This window comes from Nerophis lumbriciformis, linkage group LG16 (genome assembly GCF_033978685.3).
Source record: "Nerophis lumbriciformis linkage group LG16, RoL_Nlum_v2.1, whole genome shotgun sequence".
NCBI classification, from domain to species: domain Eukaryota; kingdom Metazoa; phylum Chordata; class Actinopteri; order Syngnathiformes; family Syngnathidae; genus Nerophis; species Nerophis lumbriciformis.
The window spans coordinates 43970072-43993669 of NC_084563.2; the positions used below are offsets into that span (position 1 = coordinate 43970072).

General features: G+C 41.4%; 1 protein-coding gene and 1 long non-coding RNA gene across 3 annotated transcripts in view; one reads left to right on the forward strand and one right to left on the reverse strand.

Moving 5' to 3' along the window:
- The window catches only part of LOC133617284 (ras and Rab interactor 2-like), a 112070-nt gene that overhangs the window by 7047 nt on the left and 81425 nt on the right, over positions 1–23598 (forward strand). For both annotated transcript variants that reach the window (XM_072914938.1, XM_072914939.1), the window contains exon 2: positions 21871–22019. In XM_072914938.1, coding sequence (XP_072771039.1) covers positions 21951–22019 — 69 coding nt within the window. In that variant the 5' untranslated portion in view covers positions 21871–21950. The remainder of the gene's footprint in view (positions 1–21870; positions 22020–23598) is intronic.
- Positions 1432–2764, reverse strand: LOC140679479 (uncharacterized). Its single transcript, XR_012050911.1, has 3 exons — positions 2628–2764; positions 2451–2530; positions 1432–2325 (listed from the first exon to the last, which is right to left on the reverse strand). It is a non-coding gene; the product is annotated as an uncharacterized lncRNA (long non-coding RNA).

The window sequence follows — 23598 nt, forward strand, 5'->3', positions numbered from 1 at the left end:
AGAACCCTAGTTTGGACGTGTATCCTACACTTAGATCCGCCAGCTTTCCGGCTGTTTTTCCAAAGAAAAAAAAAGATTACCGTATTTTTTGGACTATAAGTCGCAGTTTTTTTCATAGTTTGGCCGGGCTCCAGTGCGACTTATATATGTTTTTTTCCTTTTTTATTATGCATTTTCGGCAGGTGCGACTTATACTCCGGTGCGACTTATACTCCGAAAAATGCGGTACTTAAACCTCGGGAAATGCGTATTTCCACGTCTCACAGTTTTGCATATCAAAATTAATCTTTTAAATAAACATGACGAGTTGAGTACCAACACTGCAATCGTGTTACACTAAATCGTGTTCTCCAGCACACTATTGTGCATTTGTTTCAGGAACTATTGAATAGGGATAGAACCACTCCGACCGCTCGGGGAACGAACCTATTTACCCGGGTGGTTTCTGTTGGAAGGGTTCTTGCGGTGGAAAAAGGGGCTTTTGTTTTTCATCTCACTGTAATTTGATGTGAAGCTCGAAAGGAGTTTCCAATTGGAACGATGCATGCGATGTATGCTCGACCCCCTTCCCTCCTCAGATAAAGCATGCATACTGTGCAACATTGTAAACAGTCAATCTACACTCTTAGAAATAAAAGTGCTAAGTAGAACCATATAAGGTTCTTCGGCTCGTCCTCATAGGAGAACCCTTTTTGGCTCCAGGTAGAACCTTTTTATAAAGGTTCCACCTGGAACCCTTTTGGAGGGTTCTACCTAGAACCCAACATGAAGGGTTATACCTAGAACTGTGTGTGTAAGGTTCCACCCAGAACCCCCCATGAGAGGTTCTACAAAGAACCCACGCAGGGAGTTCCACTAAGAACCCTTTGATGTTTCAAGGGTTTCATCTAGAACCCACACAGGGAGTTCCACTAAGAACCCTTTTGTATTTCAAGGGTTTCATCTAGAACCCACGCAGGGAGTTCCACTAAGAACCTTTTCGTTTGTCAAGGGTTTCATCTAGAACCCATGCAGGGAGTTCCACTAAGAACCCTTTCATGTTTCAAGGGTTTCATCTAGAACCCACACAGGGAGTTCCACTAAGAACCATTTCGTTTGTCAAGGGTTTCATCTAGAACCCATGCAGGGAGTTCCAATAAGAACCCTTTCATGTTTCAAGGGTTTCATCTAGAACCCACACAGGGAGTTCCACTAAGAACTATTTCATGTTTCAAGGGTTTCATCTAGACCTGACACAGGGGGTTCTAAAAACATCCCTTTTCAAAGGTTTTTACCGATAACCGTCTTGTCTTCTGAGGGTTCTATAAAGAACCATATTGTATTCTATAGATCAGTTTAGTTCATAGTATGTTGTGGTCATTTATCATGTTGACATTGAACAAACATTCAAAACATTTTAATGAGAAAAACATTTATTTAAAGATAGTCCAACAAAACAGGAAAGGCTGTGTAGGTCCCAGGGGAGAACAGGTCAAAAGTCAGCATAGGTCCAGTGGAATCAGCAACAAGACAGGCCAGACACATCATGCTGTCCTCAGTAGGTGAATTTGTGTAAATAAATCTCCAGCAATGGTGACATGGCAGAAAGAGACACAAAATAGTTTTAGTTCAATCAATCCAAGGTGCACTTACTGCGCCTTATTGTAAGCTATCTACAAACAATAAAATAATGCATGGTCCAATGAAAAGAATCAGTGTACATACTGTATGTACTAATTGTGACAGTGGAACAGAATCATGAGAAAGTGAGGGAATCCCACAAAGTTTTCACATTGATTTAAATAATGTTGAAATACTTTTCAGTGTTATGTAACAAGTACTCAAAATGTTAAGTATTGTAACAATAATGGAAATCTAGAGATGTCACTATGCCAAAATCAAACAAAATGTATTGGTCCAAAATATGTATTAAATAAGGGATATTTTTTTTTATCAATATGTACAAACAAAGGGCAGCAGCAGGAATTTGACCATTAACAAGAACATAAAGTATGAAATCCCATGCTGCAACACATCTACTCACTACTCCCCACTTCCGACACAGTTGTATAGTCTCTTCACTGAAATGGGTACAACACTGTGGTCCTTGATCCCCAACACAAATCTTTCAATGAAAATAAGAGTTTTTCTCAGTTCCTTTGGGTACTGGACAGCAAAAACAATATAGAGTGACATTAATGCACTCATAGCATATGATTTGTCCATGCTGCTGTCCTCAGTCAAAACCTGTATACCATCCAGGTATAGGACTATCCTTTGTGCCTGCAAAGGGTTCCCCTCGTGTGTGTTATGGAGCATGATTGCTGGAGTAGGCACGCTTGGCTCCTATGCAATAAAAACAGATACATGTCAGTAAATAAAACCTGCTGTGAAAACAGCAAAATGACTCAATGTTGCCATAATATGGATAATGCCAATTCCTAAATCTTGACCTTAAATGCAGTATTTACCTACAGTAGAGTGTATAGAAAAGATGAGTCCTCTCTGAAAATGGAAGGCAGCAGTAGAATTGCTGCATCCCTAATGAGTCCTGAGGAAATAAAATTATTCTGTAATATTTTTAGTTTTCAGAAATACAGATTGTGGCTCTTATAGATACACATATAGGCCTAGATGCCTCGTCTTACTGAATCATCCAGGCAGGCATTGATTTGGCAGCAGTCCTTTAGGTCACACATACTGTAGATGCTCTTTGAACCATCTTCGTTGCCATTCGATCCAACTCTGTGACCATTAGCAATCAGCTTCTTCAAGGAATTGCTCCTTCATCTCCCACAGAAGCTGTAAGGAGGGATAAAAAGTGTCATCTCAAAATACTTGATGATCATAAATGAAATAATACACATACAATTAAATATGGTCAATTCAATGCTTGAAGATACCAACTATTTTAGGAAGCTTCAGTGCGGGAAACTTTTCGATGATTTCCTCTGCCTTGGCAGTTGCCATGAAAGTCTTTCGGTATGCATAGGTTCGTCTCATTCTCTCCTTTAAAGAGTTCAGATCTGGGTGTACCTTAAGCATCTCTGTAGACATTTCATTGATATGAGCTTCAATGCTCCTTTCATCCTCTCTACATTCTTCACTCTCCTGAGCCTATATGCATTCAAGAAAAATGACAAGCAATATAGTAAGAGGTAACCATTAAGATGAGGTGTACATGTTTTTTAAAAAGTTATATAATATGGAAGAATCATCCTCTCTGTAACCTTCGTCTTGTGTTATCTTTCTGCTACCACTATGTTGGAGACCAAGCTCAAGCCCAGTCTCCCTGCTCCTCCTACCCGCACATTAGTGTGTGCTCAACATGGATGTATTAGATCCATGGTGCTCACCAGCCCATCCATCCCTCCAAAGACGAGCTAGATGGCGACCGCATTGCCGCTACCGACAATGTTAAAGCTCCTTCTAACATTGACAATTTATACTATAATGTTTCATTAAAATAACAACTACGATAACCTTTTTAGGATGATTTAAGATTAATTGTACAGATATATTGTAACCTATTTTGTTATGGCAGCTCTCAGCAGAGCTTTGTCAGGTATTGTATTGTTTGACCACAATACAATTTGTTTGTTTGTTTTCTACAAGAAAACAAACAAATAAGCAAACAAATAAAACCTAACAAGAAACAAATGCTTAGTCCACCTTTTACCATAAAAGTCCTCAGCTAGGGTCAAGCATGCTGAAATAAGATATTATATTTAGCTCACCTTGATTCTCGGAAGTTTCTTCTGTTCTCTCTCCTGTTCTTCTTTGTTCTGTTCTGTTCTGTTCACAGTAATCACTATTGGTATGTCACACCTGGTTTGTAGGCAGGGAAGACCAGACCATGTGGTGCAATCCATGGGGCAACCAGCTCTTAACTCACACATGACAGCCACCATCATGCCAGCTCCCTGGCCCAACACACCAAGTTTTTTGCATCAGTTAAGGCTTGGCCTCTGACATCAAAGACCGTCTATCAATGAACTTATGTGCAGCTTCACAACTGGACTAAACCAGTCAGCAGGGTACAGCAGCCATGGGATGAGGCCGATCATGGAAAAGTATGAGGAGGAGACAAATACATGAGTAAAATTGTCTGTAAAATAAGTGTTTAATATTTTTTAAATTGTCTGTCACTAATCCACACATCACCTCAGTATGCATTAACATGGTCACTCTGCATCAACCAGGCCTTGAACTCACAACTTCAAACTGTATCCCTAGATCACCTGACTTGTAACAAACTTTCAAAAGCCTTTGTCCAGTGAGTCCTATAGCTCACTTAGATGCCCCAGAAAGAGGGGTTATATCCTTGCCGCAGGGACCACCTTGCAAGTTCTTTGCTGTGTGTCATTTCCTCCTGAAGAAGGGAGTAGTGTAACTAAACTAAATAAACACAATAATAACTGCTGTGCAGTGATGGGTCGGGTCCGGGCGATTTTTGGCAAATTCAGGCAATTCTGAGCAACAAACAGGAGAACAGGAAGGCAAGACAGTTGAAATTATAAAGTTCCTTTTGCACCAGTTGAGGCTAAAATCCACAACAATAGAACCAAAGACTGTGGTCTATCATGCTGAGCTAATTGGCAAGTGACAATTCAACAGTGGCTTCACAAATTGATTAAGTCATTCACTGTTGTGCATGCAGATTTGAAACCACTGTAAATATATCAGTTATCAAGACAAAAATCTGAAAATACACATATTGCATCCAGACAGAATGGAGATATTGGTAATTTGATTTTTTAATTGATTCGATTTGCTCCATAAGTTAATAACTGATGTTTAATCTATCAAGACTCTAAAATGTATATGTTTGCTTCACAAAGACCATCTGGCATTTTCATGAGCTGTCATCACCACCTTTGTCAGGGCTTGAACCCAGGTTCTTTGGCACCAAGAACCAGCTCCTAAATCACTGAGCTATTTCTCAAACGGAATCACCAGCCAGACAGCAGTTGTCAAAAATGGTCCTCCCAGTCACAGCTAATCTTTGCCTGAGTCAACAAGATTTGCTGATGAAGATCTTGCTTTCTTATAATTAATGGTTGTGGAAATAAATTGGTAACAGAACACTGCCATTATTTGTATGTCTGATCAGAAGGTGTAAGGTAATAGACTAGTATGGTAGACCTGATGACTGAAGGCAGTCAGCTGGTTAGCTCAGTCACTATTGCCAGTGACTTTAGACTGGGTGGCAGGTGTTCAAATCCCAAGATGGGCAATTATGTTACAGTTTGATCAACAGGATCTGGGGTAGAAGAGTTTGCTTTAAAATAAACAAAAAAATTGTATATGAAAAGTATTTGTATCAGTAGTCACAAGGAAATGTATTTTGCACCATTATTGGCAAATGTTATCAGGAAGTATGTCCCTGGTGACACAGGATCTTACCCATGCTTTCAACAATCCCTGAAGAACTCTTTCTTCCAAAAACGGTTCTCTGGATCAAAATAGTTCTTACTGGAACCCTTAGTGTTAGTGAGAACCCTTTTTAAACCAATTATTCAGAAAAGGGGTTTTAAAGGGTTCTCTGGATCAAAATGGTTCTTACTGGAACCATTAGCGTTACCAAGAACCCTTGAAAACCCCTTCCTTCGGGAAAGGGTTTTTCAGAAGCAAATGGTTCCAGTTAGAACCTCAGCCCTTGTAGAAGAACCCTTTTGGAACCCTTATTTCTAAGAGTGTGGACCAAAAACAACAATTCATAGAGATTTTAAAGAGAACGCCGCCGGCATGTTGTGTTTTGTTGTTGTTGGAGGAAAAAACAGCTGTTAAAAGAGTCAAATACCATTGAATAAAAATGTCTAACCAAAACAAGATGGGTTAGTCAGTTCAGCTGAAAGTCAGAACCACTGACCCAGATTCTGCTCTGTGGTCTGCACTCACACAAAGATGTGGTGCTGGAACACAAATAACTTTGCTATAAGTTCAAATGACAAAGATATTGTCTAGCACAGGGGTCGGCAACCCGCGGCTCCGGAGCCGCATGCGGCTCTTTGATCACTCAGCTGCATACTTGCCGATCCTTACGGATTTCGGTGCCTCTCGCAGAAAACTCCCGGGATTAATATTCTCCGACTATCACCCTAACAATAATAATAAGGGCGTGCCATGATGGTACAGCATTTAACGCCCTCTACAGTCTGTACAAACATCGTGCCAGCCCAAACTTTTGTTGTATGCATTTTCCGCTTGCACACGTAAGTGACAGCAAGGCATACTTGGTCAACAGCCACACAGGTTACACTTACGTTGGCCATATAAAACAACTTTAACACTCTTACTAATAATGCGCCACACTTTGAACCAAAACCAAAACATCTGTACCTAAACACAACATAAACAGAACAGAACAAATACCCAGAATCCCATGCAGCCCTTTCTCTTCCGGGCTACATTATACACCCCTGCCACCACCAACCCCCCCCCCCCCTGTGCGTCGGTTGAGGTGGGCAGGGTTTGGTAGCGGGGGTGTATAACGTAGCCCGGAAGAGTTAGGGCTGCATGGGATTCTGGGTATTTGTTCTGTTGTGTTTATGTTTATGTTGTGTTACGGTGCAGATGTTCTCCCGAAATGTGTTTGTCATTCTTGTTTGGTGTGGGTTCACAGTGTGGCGCATTATTAGTAAGAGTGTTAAAGTTGTTTTATATGGCCACCGTCAGTGCAACCTGTGTGGCTGTTGACAAAGTATGCCTTACTGTCACTTACGTGAGCAAGCAGAAGCCCCATACTACGTATGGCTGGGACGGCACGCTGGTTGTAATGGGCACTAAATGCTGTACCATCACGGCACGTTCGAGAGAATAGTTGCCCTGACATTTGTATCCTGCCTTAAAAATCGGGAGGGTTGACAACTATGACGCTGTCAAGCGCCATTCATATAAAACTCGCGGGCCGCACTAACATTCAATTTTCATATTAAGGTGTGGGCGTGTCTGAGACCCTTGGTTTATACATAGCACAAAGCAACAAAAAAAACTTTGTGTTATTTCATTTTGAATTTCAAAAGTTTTTTGTGGCTCCCTTTGTTTTCTTTAATATGTGAAACTGGTCAAAATGGCTCTTTGAGTGGTAAAGGTTGCCGACCCCTGGTCTAGCATTAGAGAGATACAGAATAGGAACTAGTGTTGTCTCGATACCAATATTTTGGTACCGGTACCAGTACCAAAATTCTTGGTTGTCATAAATGTTACTTAATTAATTAAAAAAAATAATAAAAAAGAAAACACATTTTCATGCATATGTAAATTAATTCAGTTATAAACATTCATTCACTTTCTTCTTTCCTTCATGGATCTAAATTTACCGCTGCCGGTATTTTTTACAATATTTTTATTGTAATATTTTCGGAATGTGTTTGTTCTATTTATGGCCAAAGTAAGACAAAGAAAACAATCTGAAGTTGTCTTTATTTTTTAGTTTTAATGCCATGATTTTAATAGTCCGGCCCACGTGTGCACAGATTTTCTTCCATGCGGCACCCCTGGTTTAAAGGGACACGCTTCAGTCTGAACGGCGGTTTTCCACCTGGCACAAGTGTTTGACTTGACTCCATTCAATAGTGTTACATTGTTGTTGGATATTAAAGGGGAACATTATCACCAGACCTATGTAAGCGTCAATATATACCTTGATGTTGCAGAAAAAAGACCATATATTTTTTTAACCGATTTCCGAACTCTAAATGGGTGAATTTTGGCGAATTAAACAACGTGACGTCACATCGGTAAGCAGTCCGCCATTTTCTCTCTTTCGTTGGTGTGTTGTCGGAGGGTGTAACAACACGAACAGGGACGGATTCAAGTTGCACCAGTGGCCCAAAGATGCGAAAGTGGCAAGAAATTGGACGAAATTTGTTCAAAATACGAGGGTGTGGAGAAAGCCGACGAAATGGTCAGTCGTTTGTTCCGCACACGAAAGCTATGCTACGACAAAGATGGCAAGAATGTGTGGATATCCTGCGACACTCAAAGCAGATGCATTTCCAACGATAAAGTCAAAGAAATCTGCCGCCAGACCCCCATTGAATCTGCCGGAGTGTGTGAGCAATTCAGGGACAAAGGACCTCGGTAGCACGGCAAGCAATGGCGGCAGTTTGTTCCCGCAGACGAGCGAGCTAAACCCCCTGGATGTCTTGGCTCACACCGTCCCTTATGCCACCGAAGATGATCAAGAGAAGAATATCGACCCTAGCTTCCCTGGCCTGCTGACATCAACTCCAAAACTGGACAGATCAGCTTTCAGGAAAAGAGAGCGGATGAGGGTATGTCTACAGAATATATTAATTGATGAAAACTTTATTCATTACTCGCGGTTTTACGGAAATTATTATACATAAACTGTGTTTACCAATAATTTAGCTTAAACACATTTATTTTTTTCAATCATTCGAGTACATTCGGGTAGTCTTGTGTAATGCAGTATTTTGTGTCTATTTAGGTATGGTTAACCTGAGTGCTGAAATCGTGGAAAAATATATGTTCTTAGCGCGCCTGAAATGGGCTGTCTGCACTCTCAAAGTGCATGTTGTTGCCAAATGTATTTCATATGCTGTAAACCTAGTTCATAGTTGTTAGTAATTATCTTATCAGACAGTGTTAAGCCGCTGAAATCCGAGTCTGAATCCGAGCTAATGTCGCTATAGCTTGCTGTTCTATCCGCCATGTTTGTTTGTATTGGCATCACTGTGTGACGTCACAGGAAAATGGATGGGTGTATATAACGATGGTTAAAATCAGGCACTTTGAAGCTTTTTTTAGGGATATTGCGTGATGGGTAAAATTTTGAAAAAAACTTCGAAAAATAAAATAAGCCACTGGGAACTGATTTTTAATGGTTTTAACCCTTCTGAAATTGTGATAATGTTCCCCTTTAAAAAGTGCAGGGGTCAACAACTTCCTCTTGAAAAAGTGCAGGGGACATGCCCCCACACCAAATGGCATCCATGTGTCAGCCTCATGATCAATGAATTGATTGTTTCTTCAGTTGATCAGGTGGAATTGATGGGTGATGGGTTTAAGAAGCTTCTTTGCATCAAGGCAGAATGGAGACTATAGTGAAAATGTGCATACTGTATCTTTGCGACTGGCTAAGTGTAATTTGATAATAGCGCTATTGATAATGAATAATACCAATATTTTACCTCTATTATCAACAATACAATTGTTCAAATGCAACAGTACATATACGTAATGATAACTATATATACAAAAGAAAGCAGAAAAATGGAGGGGAAGAAGGAGAAGCAACCTATATTAACCTTGTAGATTGTTATAGTAACAATAGGTTAAGCTTTGGCGGTGTGCCATGTGTTGCACAGTTTACCTTAGGGCAACAACTTTGATATGTTTGATGAAACGTGATTATATGCATGAGAGTATAAGTTAAAGTTAAAGTTAAAGTACCAATGATTGTCACACACACACTAGGTGTGGCGAGATTATTCTCTGCATTTGACCCATCACCCTTGATCACCCCCTGGGAGGTGAGGGGAGCAGTGGGCAGCAGCGGTGGCTGCGCCCGGGAATCATTTTGGTGATTTAACCCCCAATTCCAACCCTTGATGCTGAGTGCCAAGCAGGGAGGTAATGGGTCCCATTTTTTTATAGTCTTTGGTATGACTCGGCCGGGGTTTGAACTCACAACCTACCGATCTCAGGGCGGACACTCTAACCACTAGGCCACTGAGTAGGTATGTATGTATGTGTACTTGTATATGTACAGTATGTGTATATGTATGTTTGTACAGTGAATGTATATGTACATGTATGTGTATATGTACAAACCCCGTTTCCATGAGTTGGGAAATTGTGTTAGATGTAAATATAAACGGAATACAATGATTTGCAAATCCTTTTCAACCCATATTCAGTTGAATATGCTACAAAGACAACATATTTGATGTTCAAACTCAAATAATAATTAACTTACAATTTCATGGCTACAACACGTGCCAAAGTAGTTGGGAAAAGGCATGTTCACCACTGTGTTACATGGCCTTTCCTTTTAACAACACTCAGTAAACGTTTGGGAACTGAGAAGACGCATTTTTTAAGCTTCTCAGGTGGAATTCTTTCCCATTCTTGCTTGATGTACAGCTTAAGTTGTTCATCAGTCCGGGGGTCTCCGTTGTGCTATTTTAGGCTTCATAATGCGCCACACATTTTCAATGGACTACAGGCAGGCCAGTCTAGTACCCGCACTCTTTTACTATGAAGCCACGTTGATGTAACACGTGGCTTGGCATTGTCTTGCTGAAATAAGCAGGGGCGTCCATGGTAACGTTGCATGGATGGCAACATATGTTGCTCCAAAACCTGTATGTACCTTTCAGCATTAATGGTGCCTTCACAGATGTGTAAGTTACCCATGTCTTGGGCACTAATATACCCCCATACCATCACAGATGCTGGCTTTTCAACTTTGCGCCTATAACAATCCGGATTGGTTCTTTTCCTCTTTGGTCCGGAGGACACGACGTCCACAGTTTCCAAAAACAATTTGAAATGTGGACTCGTCAGACCACAGAACACTTTTCCACTTTGTATCAGTCCATCTTAGATGAGCTCAGGCCCAGCGAAGCCGACGGTGTTTCTGGGTGTTGTTGATAAACGGTTTTCGCCTTGCTTAGGAGAGTTTTAACTTGCACTTACAGATGTAGCGACCAACTGTAGTTACTGACAGTGGGTTTTCTGAAGTGTTCCTGAGCCCATGTGGTGATATCCTTTACACACTGACACTTAGCTGCTTACGTGCAGTGATTTCTCCAGATTCTCTGAACCCTTTGATGATATTACGGACCGTAGATGTTGAAATCCCTAAATTCCTTGCAATAGCTGGTTGAGAAAGGTTTTTCTTAAACTGTTCAACAATTTGCTCACGCATTTGTTGACAAAGTGGTGACCCTCGCCCCATCCTTGTTTGTGAATGACTGAGCATTTCATGGGATCTACTTTTATACCCAATCATGGCACCCACCTGTTCCCAAATTGCCTGTTCACCTGTGGGATGTTCCAAATAAGTGTTTGATGAGCATTCCTCAACTTTATCAGTATTTATTGCCACCTTCCCCAACTTCTTTGTCACGTGTTGCTGGCATCAAATTCTAAAGTTAATGATTATTTGCAAAAAATTAAATGTTTATCAGTTTGAACATCAAATATGTTGTCTTTGTAGCACATTCAACTGAATATGGGTTGAAAAGTATTTGCAAATCATTGTATTCCGTTTATATTTACATCTAACACAATTTCCCAACTCATATGGAAACGGAGTTTGTATATGTACATGTATGTGTATATGTATGTTTGTGCGCCTGCAAGGACAATTTTGCTTGATGGCAGCCACGATTTTCAACCAATCTGTCTCAAATGTTATAGACTCGTCATTGTGGTTCTTGAAATGTAAAGTCATCTCTTCTTGCTGGGTCCAACTTTCGTGTTTAATAATAGCGCCGCCATGTCGTGTCATCTCATGTGTCTTGGTGTGACAATAAATGAGTTCCTTGAATCCCAGTCAGAAAAATAATTGCAGAGGCAACACAGTAGCTGTGCATCTTTAGAGCAGTGTTTTTCAACCTTTTTTTGAGCCAAGGCACATTTTTTGCGTTGAAAAAATCCGGAACAGAAATCACTTAAAAACGAAACTCAGTTGACAGTAAAAAGTTGTTGTCGCAATTGTTGGATATGACTTTAAAGCATAACCAAGCATGCATCAATATAGCTCTTGTCTCAAAGTAGGTGTACTGTCACCACCTGTTACATCACGCCCTGACTTATTTTGAGTTTTTTGTCATTTTCCTGTGAGTACTGTTTTAGTTCTTGTCTTGCGCTCCTATTTTGGTGGCTTTCTCTCTTTTTTTGGTATTTTCCTGTAGCAGTTTCATGTCTTCCTTTGAGCGATATTTCCACTTTGTTCTAGCAATCAAGAATATTTCAGTTGTTTTAGCGGGGACATTGTTGATTGTCATGTCATGTTTGGATGTACATTGTGAACGTTGCTTTGCTCCACAGTAAGTCTTTGCTGTCGTCCAGCATTCTGTTTTTGTTTACTTTGTAGCCAGCTCAGTTTTAGTTTCGTTCTGCATAGCCTTTCCTAAGCTTCAATGCCTTTTCTTAGGGGCACTCACTTTTTTGTTTATTTTTAGTTTAAGCATTAGATACCTTTTTACCTGCACCCTGCCTCCCACTGTTTCCGACATCTACAAAGCAATTAGCTACCGGCTGCCACCTACTGATATGGAAGAGTATTACACGGTTACTCTGCCGAGCTCTAGACAGCACCGACACTCAACAACAACACATCATTTGCAGACTATAATTACTGGTTTGCAAAAAATATTTTTTAACCCAAATACCGTATTTTTCGGACTATAAGTCGCAGTTTTTTTCATAGTTTGGCTGGGCTCCAATGCGATTTATATATGTTTTTTTCCTTCTTTATTATGCAATTTCGGCAGGTGCGACTTATACTCCGAAAAATACGGTAGGTGAAATTAGCACACCAGACTGTATCTCACGGCACAGTGGTTGAAAAACACCGCTTTAGACAAATGTGTCGTGGTTCAGAAGTAGGGAAGTTACACTTTGGGGTGACTGATTTAGTCCTCTAGTTCTCAAGCACTCTAAACCTCTGTCAATAATGAAAGTACCTCGCTAATGATTTCAGCCTGGCTAGAGACAAAGAGATGGGGGAGGCAGAAAAGGGAGGAGAGCAAAACATCTTAAAGGTTAATCCAAACAAACCATAGCCTCTTTGGCGCATGGAATGCACACAGGAAGTGCACTGAGAGACAAATCTTGTGGTTCAACACGATCCTGGTGACACACAGTCGTCCTCGCCAAACTCCGCAGTAACAGTTTTAAAGGCCTACTGAAATGAATTTTTTTTATTTAAACGGGGATAGCAGATCCATTCTATGTGTCATACTTGATCATTTTGCGATATTGCCATATTTTTGCTGAAAGGATTTAGTAGAGAACATCGACGATAAAGTTCGCAATTTTTGGTCGCTGATAAAAAAAAGCCTTGCCTGTACCGGAAGTAGCGTGACGTCACAAGTTGAAAGTCTCCTCACATTTCCCCATTGTTTACACCAGCAGCGAGAGCGATTCGGACCGAGAAAGCGACGATTACCCCATTAATTTGAGCGAGGATGAAAGATTCCATCCATCCATCCATCCATCCATCTTCTTCCGCTTATCCGAGGTCGGGTCGCGGGGGCAGCAGCCTAAGCAGGGAAGCCCAGACTTCCCTCTCCCCAGCCACTTCGTCCAGCTCTTCCCGGGGGATCCCGAGGCGTTCCCAGGCCAGCCTGGAGACATAGTCTTCCCAACGTGTCCTGGGTCTTCCCCGTGGCCTCCTACCGGTCGGACGTGCCCTAGACACCTCCCGAGGGAGGCGATCGGGTGGCATCCTAACCAGATGCCCGAACCACCTCATCTGGCTCCTCTCGATGTGGAGGAGTAGCGGCTTTACTTTGAGCTCCCCGCGGATGACAGAGCTTCTCACCCTATCTCTAAGGGAGAGCCCTGCCACCCGGCGGAGGAAACTCATTTCGGCCACTTGTACCCGTGATCTTGTCCTTTCGGTCATAACCCAAAGCTCATGACCATAGGTGAGGATGGGAACGTAGATCGACCGGTAAATTGAGAGCTTTGCCTTCCGGCTCAGCTCCTTCTTCACCACAACGGATCGATACAGCGTCTGCATTACTGAAGATGCCGCACCGATCCGCCTGTCGATCTCACGATCCACTCTTCCCTCACTCGTGAACAAGACTCCGAGGTACTTGAACTCCTCCACTTGGGAACCATGGACTCGGACTTGAAGGTGCTGATTCTCATCCCAGTCGCTTCACACTCTGCTGCGAACCGATCCAGCGAGAGCTGAAGATCCTGGCCAGATGAAGCCATCAGGACCACATCATCTGCAAAAAGCAGAGACCTAATCCTGCAGCCACCAAACCGGATCCCCTCAACGCCTTGACTGCGCCTAGAAATTCTGTCCATAAAAGTTATGAACAGAATCGGATGAAAGATTCGTGGATGAAAAACGTGAGCGAAGGACTAGAGTGCAGTGCAGGAAGTTTCTTTTTTCGCTCTGACCGTAACTTAGGTACAAGGGCTCATTGGATTCCACACTCTCTCCTTTTTCTATTGTGGATCACGGATTTGTATTTTAAACCACCTCGGATACTATATCGTCTTGAAAATGAGAGTCGAGAACGCGAAATGGACATTCACAGTGACTTTTATCTCCACGACAATACATCGGCGAAGCACTTTAGCTACGGAGCTAACGTGATAGCATCGTGCTTAACTGCAGATAGAAACAAAAGAAATAAGCCCCTGACTGTAAGGATAGACAGAATATCAACAATACTACCAAACTCTGGACCTGTAACCACACGGTTAATGCTGTACCGCCTGACGAAGCCTAGCAATGCTGTTGCTAACGACGCCATTGAAGCTAACTTAGCTACGGGACCTCGATAGAGCTATGCTAATAACATTAGCTCTCCACCTACGTCAGCTCTCATCTGCTCATCAACACCGGTGCTCACCTGCGTTCCAGCGATCGACGGCGCGACGAAGGACTTCACCCGATCATCGATGCGGTCGGGGCTAGCGTCTGATAGCGCGTCTGCTATCCAAGTCAAAGTCCTCCTGGTTGTGTTGCTGTAGCCAGACGCTAATACACCGATCGCACCTACAGGTATCTTCTTTGCAGTCTCCATTGTTCATTAAACAAATTGCAAAAGATTCACCAACACAGATGTCCAGAATACTGTGGAATTTAGCGATGAAAAAAGACGATTTAAGCTGGCGACCGACCTATTCCAAAATGTCTGATTCAACTACTGACGTCACGCGCATACGTCATCATACCTAGACGTTTTCAACCGGAAGTTTCCCGGGAAATTTAAAATTGCACTTTATAAGTTAACCCGGCCGTATTGGCATGTGTTGCAATGTTAAGATTTCATCATTGATATATAAACTATCAGACTGCGTGGTCGGTAGTAGTGGGTTTCAGTAGGCCTTTAAGACTAAACTACGACTAAAATGTATCATCACTAGGTCTGACTCAAAAATGTACGCTATCTACAGCACATGATGGTGTAAATTATTATATATAACAGTTTACATAACATAATATTGAGATAAATTAAAACTCAAGCTTTATTTTTTCTGCTGCATCAAACAAAACATAGCAAAACAACTGTCAAAACTATTTTTAATTGCTATGCTGTCATCCAACAGAGCACTCGTTTCAAAAACAGGATCTTAAAGAGGAACATTATCACCAGACCTATGTAAGCGTTAATATATACCTTGATGTTGCAGAAAAAAGACCATATATTTTTTTAACCGATTTTCGAACTCTAAATGGGTGAATTTTGGCGAATTAAACGCCTTTCTATTATTCGCTCTCGGAGCGTGTGACGTCACATCGGGAAGCAATCCGCCATTTTCTCAAACACATTACAAACACCGAGTCAAATCAGCTCTGTTATTTTCCGTTTTTTCGACTGTTTTCCATACCTTGGAGACATCATGCCTCGTCGGTGTGTTGTCGGAGGGTGTAACAACACGAACAGGGACGGATTCAAGTTGCACCAGTGGCCCAAAGATGCGAAAGTGGCAAGAAATTGGACGTTTGTTCCGCACACTTTACCGACGAAAGCTATGCTACGACAGAGATGGCAAGAATGTGTGGATATCCTGCGACACTCAAAGCAGATGCATTTCCAACGATAAAGTCAAAGAAATCTGCCGCCAGACCCCCATTGAATCTGCCGGAGTGTGTGAGCAATTCAGGGACGAGCTAAACCCCCTGGATGTCTTGGCTCACACCGTCCCTTATGCCACCGAAGATGATCAAGAGAAGAATATCGACCCTAGCTTCCCTGGCCTGCTGACGTCAACTCAAAAACTGGACAGATCAGCTTTCAGGAAAAGAGAGCGGATGAGGGTATGTCTACAGAATATATTAATTGATGAAAATTGGGCTGTCTGCACTCTCAAAGTGCATGTTGTTGCCAAATGTATTTCATATGCTGTAAACCTAGTTCATAGTTGTTAGTTTCCTTTAATGCCAAACAAACACATACCAATCGTTGGTTAGAAGGCGATCGCCGAATTCGTCCTCGCTTTCTCCCGTGTCGCTGGCTGTCGTGTCGTTTTCGTCGGTTTCGCTTGCATACGGGTCAAACCGATATGGCTCAATAGCTTCAGTTTCTTCTTCAATTTCGTTTTCGCTACCTGCCTCCACACTACAACCATCCGTTTCAATACATTCGTAATCTGTTGAATCGCTTAAGCCGCTGAAATCCGAGTCTGAATCCGAGCTAATGTCGCTATAGCTTGCTGTTCTATCCGCCATGTTTGTTTGTTTTGGCATCACTGTGTGGCGTCACAGGAAAATGGACGGGTGTATATAACGATGGTTAAAATCAGGCACTTTGAAGCTTTTTTTAGGGACATTGCGTGATGGGTAAAATATTGAAAAAAACTTCGAAAAATAAAATAAGCCACTGGGAACTGATTTTTAATGGTTTTAACCCTTCTGAAATTGTGATAATGTTCCCCTTTAAAACAAATGTTTTTGCAGTAGGTTCTCTCTCGTCACATACAGTCGTGGTCAAAAGTTGACATACACTTGTAAAGAACATAATGTCATGGCTGTTTTGAGTTTCCAATCATTTCTACAACTCTTATTTTTTTGTGATAGAGTGATTGGAGCACATACTTGTTGGTCACAAAAAAAACATTCATGAAGTTTGCTTCTTTTATGGATTTATTATGGGTCTACTGAAAATGTGAGCAAATGTGCTGGGTCAAAAGTATACATACAGCAATGTTAATATTTGCTTACATGTCCCTTGGCAAGTTTCACTGCAATAAGGCGCTTTTGGTAGCCATCCACAAGCTTCTGGCAAGCTTCTGGTTGAGTTTTTCGACCACTCCTCTTGACAAAAAATTGTGCAGTTCAGCTAAAGCAGTGCAAAAAAGGCTCCAAGAAAAAAGAAAAAGCAAGCACGCACGATAAGGGAGAGCGAAGGGAAAGCATCCGCCTTTGATTAGAGCCAAAGGCAAACGCGCCTCATTGGGGCGTTTTTTGTGTTTTTTGTTTTTATTTGACCCATTTTGTAACGTAGTTGGATGTATTGCTATGGCGTCATAATTCCCCAACCCGGCCCGATAATTATCTGTCCAATATTTATCGTGCACATCTAATAAATACAACAATATAAGAATTAGGGTTGCAAAATTCCGGGAATATTTAAAGTTGGAAACTTTCCATGGGAATTAACGGGAATTAATGGGAAATAAATGGGAATAAACATTGAATGCAGCATGATTATTAGCTAAAACAACCTGATTTAATGCAAATTGAATTTCAACCCTGCACTGTGCATTCCTCCATCACATGTGCAGTGCATTCTTCCATCACATGCCCAGATAATTCCCAGCATGCTACACGCTACAGCAGGGGTATTGAGGCCACACTAGTATTTGAGCCCAAGGACTTCATCCAGTTAGTTGAGTTTTGATGATATTACTGGGGTAAATATATTTGATCTATGTTATTTACGTTTAATAGAGGTGTAATTGCTTGTTACTGTATGACTGTAAACTACTCCAGCAGACTTCCACGCAAGCCAGCTAGCTGTTCCTGTACTTGTTAAATGATTTTGCGGCCAATATCTCTAGCTAGTGTTGTGTCTGACCAGCCTTCACTCCCAGGGAATTAAAGTCACTGGTCAATCCCAAATTCTTTAGATTATGCAGAGTAAGAAGGACCATCAAGACAGAATAGGAATATTATCAAGTTTTACTAAAGCTTTAGGAGACCAGCCCACACCAATAGTCATACCGGCATCTCGAATTGGTCTAACATTCAAACAGGAAGAGACAACTTCTTGAATACGAAAACAGCCCCCACCCTGTCCAGAAAGGAATACAGCCTCATTGTAGTCGTGAGTTCAATCCCGGCCTCGGGATCTTTCTGTGTGGAGTTTGCGTGTTCTCCCCGTGACTGCGTGGGTTCCCTCCGGGTACTCCGGCTTCCTCCCACCTTCAAAGACATGCACCTGGGGATAGGTTGATTGGCAACACTAAATTGGCCCTAGTGTGTGAATGTGAGTGTGTATCGTCCGTCTATCTGTGTTGGCCCTGTGATGAGGTGGCGACTTGTCCAGGGTGTACCCCGCCTTCCGCCCGATTGTAGCTGAGATAGGCTCCAGTGCCCCCCGCGACCCCGAAGGGAATAAGCGGTAGAAAATGGATGGATGGATGGATGTTCTAATACAGATAAGATAATAAAGGGAGTACGCCAACTCCCACATTCCAAGCTTTTCAAGGTAAGGCACACAGTTTACTTGCAGACATAAGAAACGAACACAAAAAGAGTACAAATGGAAAAACACTAGCTGATCTAAACATGAGTATGAATAAAGAAATGCATTCTCCACACTAGCTAGGTTTATGTACCACCACAGTCTCATAATGAACCGAAAATGTTCCTCTGTTAGCCGTGATGCTAATTTTCTCTATGTTAAATCCCATTCATTTATGCTAACAACATTAGCGATCCGAATTTACCTTTTTTGTGATCTGTAAAGTTCAACTATCCATCCATTTTCTACCGCTTATTCCCTTTTGGGGTCGCGGGGGGCGCTGGAGCCTATCTCAGCTACAATCGGGCGGAAGGCGGTTTACACCCTGGACAAGTCGCCACCTCATCGCATCGTAAAGTTCAACTAGCAAATACTAAGTCAAAACGTGTAGTTTCCTCTGCCTTCTGTTCTGCTAGCCAATGTAGGTTATCGTTTGATTTAGCATGCTGATTGAGTGTTCATTTATTCATCTAGCCCAGGGGTCGGCAACCTTTACCAGTCAAAGAGCCATTTTGACCAGTTTCACAAATTAAAGAAAACAATGGGAGCCACAAAAATCTTTTGAAATTTAAAATGAAATAACACTGCATACAAAGTTGTTTTTTTTGCTTTGTGCTATGTTTAAACCAAGGGTCTCAGACACGCGGCCCTCACCTTAATATAAAAATGTAATGTTAGTGCGGCACGCAAGTTTTATATGAATGGGGCTTGACAGCGTCATACATGTCAACCCTCCCGACTACAAATTTCAGGGCGACTATGCTCTTGTAACTGCCGTGATGGTACAGCATTATACACCCACTACAATCAGCGTGCCGGCCCGACCATACGTTGTATGGAGCTTCTGCTTGCTCACGAAAGTGACAGCAAGGCATACTTGCTCAACAGCCACACAGGTTACACTGACGGTGGCCATATAAAACAACTTTAACACTCTTACTACTAATGCGCCACACTGTGAACCCACACCAAACAAGAATGACAAACACATTTCGGGAGAACATCTGCACCGTAACACAACATAAACACAACAGAACAAATACCCAGAATCCCATGCAGCCCTAACTCTTCTGGGCTACATTATACACCCCCGCTACCAAACCCCGCCCACCTCAACCGACGCACGTGTGAGGGAGCAGGGTTGGGGTGGGGGCGGGGTTTGGTGGTAGCGGGAGTTGTCATCAGGATTTCCGTTTGGTAAGTCAGCAAATGACATCAATCGATCAAAGTCAATCAAAGTTTATTTATATAGCCCTTAATCACGAGTGTCTCAAAGGGCTGCACAGGCCACAACGACATCCTCGGCTAAGATCCCACGTCAGGGCAAGGAAAAACTCAACCCAATGGGATACAATGAGCAACCTTGGAGGGGACCGCACACACACACACACACACACACACACACACACACACACACACACACACACACACACACACACACACACACACACACACACACACACACACACGCACACACACACCCCTGGGCGACCGGTGCAATAGATGTTGAGTGGATCTAGTTAATAGTGTGAGAGTCCAGTCCATAGTGGATCTAACATAATAGTGAAAGTCCAGTCCATAGTGGATCTAACATAATAGTGAGAGTCCAGTCCATAGTGAATCTAACATAATATTGTGAGAGTCCAGTTCATAGTGGATCTAACACAATAGTGTGAGAGTCCAGTCCATAGTGGATCTAACATAATAGTGAGAGTCCAGTCCATAGTGGGTCTAACATAATAGTGTGAGTCCAGTCCATAGTGGATCTAACATAATAGTGAGAGAGTCCAGTCCATAGTGGATCTAACATAATAGTGAGAGTCCAGTCCATAGTGAATCTAACATAATATTGTGAGAGTCCAGTTCATAGTGGATCTAACATAATAGTGTGAGAGTCCAGTCCATAGTGGATCTAACATAATAGTGAGAGTCCAGTCCATAGTGGATCTAACATAATAGTGTGAGAGTCCAGTCCATAGTGGATCTAACATAATATTGTGAGAGTCCAGTCCGTAGTGGATCTAACATAATAGTGTGAGAGTCCAGTCCATAGTGGATCTAACATAATAGTGTGAGAGTCCAGTCCATAGTGGATCTAACATAATAGTGTGAGAGTCCAGTCCATAGTGGGGTTTGGTGGTAGCGGGGGTGTATAATGTAGCCCAGAAGAGTCAGGGCTGCATGGGATTCTGGGCATTTGTTCTGTTGTGTTTATGTCGTGTTAAGGTGCAGATGTTCTCCCGAAATGTGTTTGTCATTCTTGTTTGGTTTTGGTTCAAAGTGTGGCGCATTATTAGTAAGAGTGTTAAAGTTGTTTTATATGGCCACCGTCAGTGTAACCTGTGTGGCTGTTGACCAAGTATGCCTTGCTATCACTTACGTGTGCAAGCAGAAGATGCATACAACAAGAGGCTGGGCTGGCACGCTGCTTATACAGATTGTAGGGGGCGCTAAATGCTATACCATCATAGCACGCCCTTATTATTATAGTAAGGGTGAAAATCGATGAATATTAATTACGGAAGTTTTCTGCGAGAGGCACTAAAATCCGGAAGTCTCCCGGGAAAATCGGGGGATCGGCAAGTATGCAGCTGAGCCGCATCAGAGTGATCAAAGAGCCGCATGCGGCTCCGGAGCCGCGGGTTGCCGACCCCTGATCTAGCCTATTTCTATTAATTTGTCCATCAGTAAAATATTTTTAAAGACTACTCCAGGTGTTTAGCTGACTATTTATGTATGTGTGTGACATTGCATTAGTGTTTTACAAGCTTCACAGAATAAGATGAGACGGTGTCCAACTTTGAATAATCAAAAAATGGTCAAAGGTCAAAATTTCCAAACTTCCCGAGCTTAACTTCCCGTGGTAAATTTCCGGGAAAGTTTCCAGGAAATTTACCGGAAACTTTCCACCCCTTTGCAACCCTAATAATAATACCTGTTGCTTTTGTATTTGGCAGAGGTATCTGTCAAATGTCAATTCGGCCCATTTGCGGAATATGTAATATTTTTTAGGTCTGTCAGTTTCTGTTCCGTTAGAAGTTGAGCGGTTTTATTGAAAGTGTTAGTTAATGCCGAATGGCTCTTGCCGAAGTCTAGAGGTTACACACTCTGGTATGAAGATTGGGAAAGAAAGGCAGCTGTGCAGTAAGTGATGCTTAGCAGAGTAGAAAAACACAATTATAAATGAGGTCATGAAAACAGAATGAGACCTACAAAGATGTAAAAGTATGTAGGTATGAGACTGACCCAGACCCAGAAGGAAAATGATGAAGTCAGAGGGCTCAAGAGTGTTAAGAAGGCAAAAATGGAAAGAGGCTGCAAAGTGAAAATAGAAAGACGGGAATAATTAGAGGGAGTTGCGGAAAACAAAACATTCAGGCAAGAGACTTTAAAACTGGCAAAAGCGGAAATCTCATCCCTGTGGATCACGGCTCAAGTTCGTGCACTGATTTGTGTGTTTTCACCCACAGAGCTCTGGCTGGGCCACTCTCGCTTTGATGGAATTACACAAGCAGCCATAACAGACTCAGTCCACATCAAAGACAAGACACAATGGCTTACAGTGGGCCGGGTATGAATCCTCAAAGTGGTCTGATGAACAGGAGTGGCAGCTTCTTCAAGGTAAGGACAAAGAAACCTAATATGATTTATTATAATGCACTTCACCGCTGTAAAAAACTAACTATAAACAAGCTAGCAACATTAGTTCTAACTTTTATTGATTATTCTCTCTTTTACAAGTTCATTATTGAGGGTTTAACTCAGGGGTCCCCAAACTACGGCCCGCGGGCCGGATCCGGCCCCCCAGCATCCAAAATCCGGCCCACAGGAAGTCCCAAGTTAATTATTATTTTTATTTTATTTATTCATTTTTATATATATATATATATATATATATATATATATATATATATATATATATATATATATATATATATATATATATATATATATTTTTTTTTTAAATCTTTCCTTTCTAATCCATTTTCTACCGTTTGCTACTCTTGGTGTCTCCTATCCGCTCAGGCAAATCATATTGTCTAAAAATGAATTTTCCCATCGATAACGTGACAGAGTTAAATGTTGATGAACATCAATGTTAATTGATGTTAAATGACAAAACGGATTATAAAGACAATGTGTGTATATATATATATATATATATATATATATATATATTAGGGCTGGAACTAACGATTCATTTGATAATCAATTAATCTGTCGATTATTACTTCGATTAATCGATTAATAATCGGATAAAAAAGACAACTACATTTCTATCCCTTCCAGTATTATATTGGAAAAAAACAGCATACTGGCACCATACTTATTTTGATTATTGTTTCTCAGCTGTTTGTATATGTTCCAGTTTATAAATAAAGGTTTATACATTTATTTTTTTTAAATTACAAAAAAATAATTAAAAATATTGCCTCTGCGCATGCGCATAGCATAGATCCAACGGATCGATGACTAAATTAATCGCCAACTATTTTTATAATCGATTTTAATCGATTAGTTGTTGCAGCCCTAATATATATATATATATATATATATATATATATATATATATATATATATATATATATATATATATATATATATATATATATATATATATATATATATATATATGTCTTAATAAGGTTATCCAAAAAATAGTGCTCGATACCGTAGTAGAGCGCAATATATGTATGTGTGGGGGAAAAAATCACAAGACTATTTCATCTCTACAGGCCTGTTTCATGAGGGGGGGTACCCTCAATCGTCAGGAGATTTTAATGGGAGTATTCGCATACCATGGTTTATATAGGGCACAGAGTGGGTGGGTACAGGCTGGCCTAGGGGCGTGGTGATTGGTTCATGTGTTACCTAGGAGGTGTTTCCGTCTATGGCGGCATGTTGTTACAATTTCGCTGCGCTTGTTAAGGGATGACAGGTCTGGACGGTAGATAATAAACAGTTTCTCTTTCAAGCATAGGTTGCATCTTTTATTACCACTATTGTAAGGTGTGCTGGATGCAAGAATTTGCCATGTTGTTGAATATTCAACATTATTGTCTTTGAGGTCCCAAATGTGTTTGCTGAGTTCTGTGGTATTTCGCAGGTTTTTGTTCCTGAAAGAAGCCTTGTGGTTGTTCCATCTGGTTTTGAATTCACCCTCGGTTAATCCTACATATGTGTCGGATGTGTTAATGTC